This window comes from Polyodon spathula, unplaced genomic scaffold (assembly GCF_017654505.1).
Source record: "Polyodon spathula isolate WHYD16114869_AA unplaced genomic scaffold, ASM1765450v1 scaffolds_2256, whole genome shotgun sequence".
Taxonomy (NCBI): Eukaryota; Metazoa; Chordata; class Actinopteri; order Acipenseriformes; family Polyodontidae; genus Polyodon; species Polyodon spathula.
In genome coordinates this window covers 2954-8879 of record NW_024473730.1, presented here as the reverse complement: position 1 = coordinate 8879, position 5926 = coordinate 2954, and the positions used below count along the sequence as shown (strand labels likewise).

Below are 5926 nucleotides of genomic sequence, written 5' to 3'. Positions count from 1 at the left end.
TTTCAATATTAATTGTTTTAATGTGTGAGTCAGATAGAGAAAAATTACAACATTAGAAACCTCACTTCTTCATCCACCACTTATGAAGCTCCTTACTATAGATGACCCTGCACCTCAGCTCTTCCCTTCTTGAAGCTGTGTAGTATCAGACAGGAATGACTGAAATAAATTACTTAGAAACCTGACTGAATGTTGGAAATAGGTTCAGCCAATTGGGATGTAGGATTGCTGGTCTACTGTGCACAAAGTCTCGTCACTAATGCATTTATCTGCCACAAGTGTACTTTCTATCAAAGTAAGAATGTTGGATGTTGTATTACACTTATGAGAGAACAAGGTTTTAAACAGACAAATAAAGTGCTTATTAAGCTACATGGAGGGAGTCCTGACAAACAGATTCCTGCACTGTTTTTAAAGCAGATAGGTTCATAAAGTGTGGCCACAAAACAAGCAGAGACCAGCAGCAATGAATTCAGTGCCACTCAGTTACTGTATACATTTGCATTTAAGAATAAGTTGGGTTTTTTTATTGGGGGGGGGTCTTGATTAGGGGAGGATTTGATAATTTAGCACCAGTGGGCTCTCTGGTGTTAAACTTTCAAAACAGTTATGCACTAGTTTTTAAAATGATTTCCATCGGAGCTGAGACATTGTTACAAGTGTAACTGTACTGTACAACAGATCTGCATGGTACCATGAAATCAACACACCCAACCCTAACGACCTGAAAAATGCTTCTTACCTTTCTTGCGTTTCAGCTTTGTATGGTTCGCTTAAGCCCTAGGCACACTGCCCCAAGTGATCAATAGCAACGTCATTTTTTAGTCGCCCCGGGCAGTGTGTTAAGGTCTCCACACACTCCGATGCGATTTGCCCGGCGATAAAATGGTATTTACAAGCGTTATTAATAAGCGTTAAAACACAAAACAACCAGCACTGCTGGTGTGTCTGTATGAGGCCAGATTAGTTAAAATGTATTAAAATTAGGTTTGGGTTTTTCAATATATGGTAGCATGTGCTTGAATGGATAGCTGTGATTGTTCAGTCTCTTAGCTACATCTTTGCCAAAAATAAGATTCAGTCCTATTTCACATCTGTCCATCACCTGAAGTGTAAAATATTCATATCAAAAGCATAGATTGTAAAACAATTCTAGAATTCTTATTTTAGAGTTTTATCTAGGTTGATTAGTTTTGCTTGAATACTTATTGTCTTTTTCTCTCTGCTAATTAGCTATTCACATGAGGTCATTTGCGTGTCTTGCCTCTTAAAACTGAGTTCTTTGATTTTTAACGTCCTTTTCTGTTCAGAACATAGATGCTTTATGGCTTCCTGGCATCAAACTGCTTTTTGCAGTTGTGAATTATCTGTACATTAATATCATATTCAGGGAATATGCATCACAAGGTTCTATTATTTTTGTCTGATGTGTAGCAGCCTTTACACGAAATGGCAATGATACAAGCTCCTGTATTTCAGGCAACTAGACATTCATGAAGATCTGGCTTTTGTGTCATTGCATTGCAAGAGTGACAGGGCAAAAGCCCTGCTTGTGTAAGTAGTAGGGATGGGCACCAATATCAATAATTTAATATGATATCGATATAATTCGATATTGATAATTTTCATATCACAATGTCGTGGGATTAAAAAAAAAACATTCACGTACGCTCGTGGAGATAGCCTTTTTATTGGTAATATTGCTAAAAATACAACGCAGTATAATCACCTTTTTTTATATGAATATTCAACAACCCAATACATACCAATCACTGTCAGCCTCGTAGGCAAACACCACATACTAAAGTATTATTAACCACTGTACACGCTGCTTACACCAGGTGATGTCACATTTCAGGATACCGGTATCTCAATTTCCAGGGAATGAGCGGTTTGTTTGAACTCCTGTTTACATGCTTGCCTTTGCGGTATTGAACGCTTTTACAATAGTTCTTTTTTTTTTTTTTTTATTTGAGAGAAAACGGATGAGTTGTTGTGCAGGTGTGCTGGTGTTCATTGATATGTCTTAAGATAGACGTAATAAACTGACAGGGAAGAAACACTAGGATATACAATATTAATTATCAGATTCTGTATCAAGAGATTTTTTTTTTTTAAATTTGATTATTTTCCTAATACTATTGTACATTTATGATGAGACAATAAAAATGTGAGTTGGTGTTGTAATTTTGACAAACGGTGTAGTGAAGGTGATTGCCCAGCCTACCCGTGGTTATTCTTTTGTTTAAACCTTTTCTTTTGGTCCTCAGGCCGTATTTTGTTTGTTCCTGGTTGTTTTGTCTAATGAAGTGCACAAAAGCTCTTTAAAACTGCAGCTTTCTGTCTGGGGTCCTGATTCCTGACAGTAACCAGCCTGGGCCGGGATGCTACCCTGTCACAGCAAGAAAAAGAAATAACTGAATTATTTCTAAATTTGACAATTCACAAATGAGTAAAACAACAAGGGAACACTGTATTGAAGATTAATTATGATGTCTGCATCATGTATATTATACATTTTATTAATGTTTTAAAATTGACTAGTTGCATGCATGGCAGGCAAGAAAAAAAATAAAATAAAAAAAAAAAATAATAATAATAATAATAATAATAATAATAATAATAATAATAATAATAATAATAATAATTGAAGACTCAATGCACTTTTATCCACGCATATCTCTGTTACAGCACATTCGATTTTAACTTGTTATTTCAACATGAAAACATACCAGGGAACGCACTTCTTGTGACGTCTACATCATTCATATTAAATGACTTATTTCTGTTTTAAAATGGCACATCTGACTCCCAAAAAACAAACAAACTAGAGAAATAAAAAGTGGTTTGGTATAAACTTGATTTGAACCTACAGCCTTCAGTGTGCAAGCGTCTTATGTTAACTGTCATTAGTGCTACACGAATAGTTAAGAGCCGCGGTATTTTGAAAGATGAAGTCAGCCGGCTGAGATTTCTCTGGAATTTTCTCATTCTCATTCTGGGATTTTGCGATGGAGCTCTGAAAAGTTTTGGCATCCTGTGAGTGTTGCTAAATTAAGTCACACTATCAGAAAACCTAGCAGTAGCATGGGAAATTATGTGAGAAGCCTGGAGCTAATCTCGAATTAAACTGGGTTGATTCGACGTTGCACTCATTGTGGTCCCTATTGGCAGAAGGAGGTACGATTTCCTGTCTATACTGGTCGAGGAGAGTAACGCTATTTGTGGTCCTCGCTGGACAAAAAAGGAACATAATTTCTGAGAATTAGCTATGCTGAATGATGGCCCATATATTTGGATGTAAAACATAAATAATACATTTATTTATTTATCTTGATATTTATTTATTATTTCATCATAAACAATGACATTTAATACTGTATGAAATGAAAATAAATAATCAACCATTCTTGTTCAGTTGTATATTAGTGAAGATATTTGTACATATATACTTTCAAATTTCATATATTGTAATGACCCAGACAATTGCTTTGCCCGTGCCTATCAAACAGTAAAGCGGTAATGCTTTACATTACATTAATCTGTGTGTCATTAAATACATAACTTTTATATTAAAACGAACAAGAAAAACACATAAAATATGGTTTATATATCATAATTAAACCAGATATGCGTGTGTGTATGTTTACTATTTACTCGTAACTGTTATTTGATATTATTGTGACGTGCAAAGACATAAGCCCGATATACGCTTCTTGCAAAGGAGTCGGTAGTTTTGTACAGCAGTATCAGCACTATGCTTTAGTGCGAGAGGTGGAACCGAGATAACTACCATATAATAGAATCTGAAATTGACATGGAATTATAAAAAAATAAAGCAATCATTTCATTTAAAATTAACCATTTCATTTCAAATGTCTTCTTTGTAGTTTGATTGTTGGTGAATCATTGTGAGGTGGATTGGATATTGCTTACAAAATTTCATCTCTTTTGATGCCTGTGGCAAAGTGGTTAACATTGTGCAGGTGCAGGAGTGCTGCGGTGATCAATAAACTGTTATTATAAACGCATTTAGTACATTGGCTGTTGCTGTAAGGATTCATTACACTGTAATTGCTTGTTGTCCTTGTTTAATGATACTCCATTGGGACACCATGATCCATTCACTCTGAATCTATGCTTGGAAGATATGAAATCAGAAACCAGAGCGTGGTTTGTAGTGATATATGTTACTGTGTTGTGTGTATCAGATGTCATCTGGTGCATTTTGGGTATTTTTACAGTTTAATTCGTGAATTCACAATTCATATTATGGTAACGTGTCTGACAGAGTTTTTACTCGACTGTTTATCTGGTATCCACATTTTGTTACAATGTACCCTATTTCAGAGGCATGTTGCAAATGGGTATGGGGTAACTATGTTGTGGAGAATACAAATCAATGTTAGCACTGCAAACCTTTTTGCCTGTAAAACGCAAACTGAATGGAAGATAAACAAAATAAATCATCACATCGATGTTGTGAAATAATGACGGTTTGGGTTTAAACAAACACATTTTTTATTGGCTTATCATAAATGTACAACAATATTAGGAAAATATAATTTAAAAAATCTATTGATACAGAATCTGACAGTTAATATTGAATATCCCAGCGTTTCTTACCTGTTTGCTTTATTATATCTATTTTAATACATATTAATAAACCATGTTCATATATATTTATTATTCATTAAACTGATGTACTCATGTAATAAACTGATGTACTCATGTAAATTAAATATAGAATAAAAAAATGTAATGTTGCATAATGCACCACCAGCATCATTGATTTGGTAGTATTGTATTTTTAAAACATTTCAAAACATTATTCCGAATTTCCTTTGTATGAATTCCATAAATTATAGGATTAACACACGGTGGGAAGGTCGTAATTAACACCCAGGTGATTTTCCGTGCATTTGGGCTGACATTTTGAAATCGCTGCATAATGATGGAGAACAAAATAGTGAATACAAAAATAGTATACACAGTTAAGTGAGTTGCACATGTATGAATGGCTTTGCTTTTACTATTGCTTTGTCTTTTATATAAACATGTAATTAGTATTCTAATATAAGTCCAGACAATAACCACAAGAGAAAAAACGTTTAGAAAAAATGTAATAAATAAGCTATAAATGTTATTTACAGTAGTGTCAGCACAGGATAAAAGAAATAAAGCTGCATTGCTACAATTAGCCTCCACTATCTCTGATCTGCATCTCGGAAGTCTAAGAGTAAGAGCAAAGAGGATTATTATTAAAACGAATGCCACTCCCCAGGCAAGGGAGCAGAGCTTCACCAAAGTATTAGTTGTCATTATGCTGTTGTATCTTAATGGGTTACAAATTGCAATGTATCTGTCATAAGCCATTACAGTCAATATCAGATGAGCTGCTGCAGTGTAGAAATGAACACAGAAAGCCTGAATAACACAAGCTGCATATGAGATGTATCTAACCTCTGTGAGTAAGTCTGCCATTAATCTAGGCATTACCGCTGTGCTTCCAATCAAATCACAAACAGATATATTACAGATCATGAGATACATTGGCTCGTGTAGATTCTTTTGAAAAACAATAACAGAAAAAACTGTAACATTTCCAATAAGAATAACCAGATATACTGCCAATGTTAACAGGAAAAGAGGGTGAGCAGCTTCAGGAGACACAATGAAGCCCTCTAAACTTAACACGGAAGAGTCAGCGATGGTGGTGTTCATCTTGTCCACAGGAGCTATTTGTAGTCTGGATAAAGAAAGGAAACATGTTATTGCAGTTTTTACCTTACAGAGCAGTAGTCCATTGTTTAATCATGTTTGTGTACAGCTGTGTGTTGCTGTAATTAGGTTGGTTAATGTATGCTAAAGCCAACACTGTGCTGCCTGTAAGTGCATTAACGCATTTGTGTTTTAATGGCAAGTA

At 34.8% G+C, this 5926-nt stretch overlaps 1 protein-coding gene across 1 annotated transcript; it reads right to left on the bottom strand.

The window, feature by feature from the left end:
- Positions 1–4785: 4785 nt before the first annotated feature.
- On the bottom strand, positions 4786–5724 carry LOC121310569 (olfactory receptor 10A6-like). Its single transcript, XM_041243654.1, has one exon. It carries the CDS (start codon positions 5722–5724, stop codon positions 4786–4788), a length of 939 nt encoding a protein of 312 aa, XP_041099588.1.
- Between the last annotated feature and the right edge of the window lie 202 nt (positions 5725–5926).

Coding starts and splice junctions, on each gene's coding strand:
- LOC121310569 (XM_041243654.1), bottom strand. CDS start 5,724: ATGAACACCACCATCGCTGACTCTTCCGTGTTAAGTTTAGAGGGCTTC.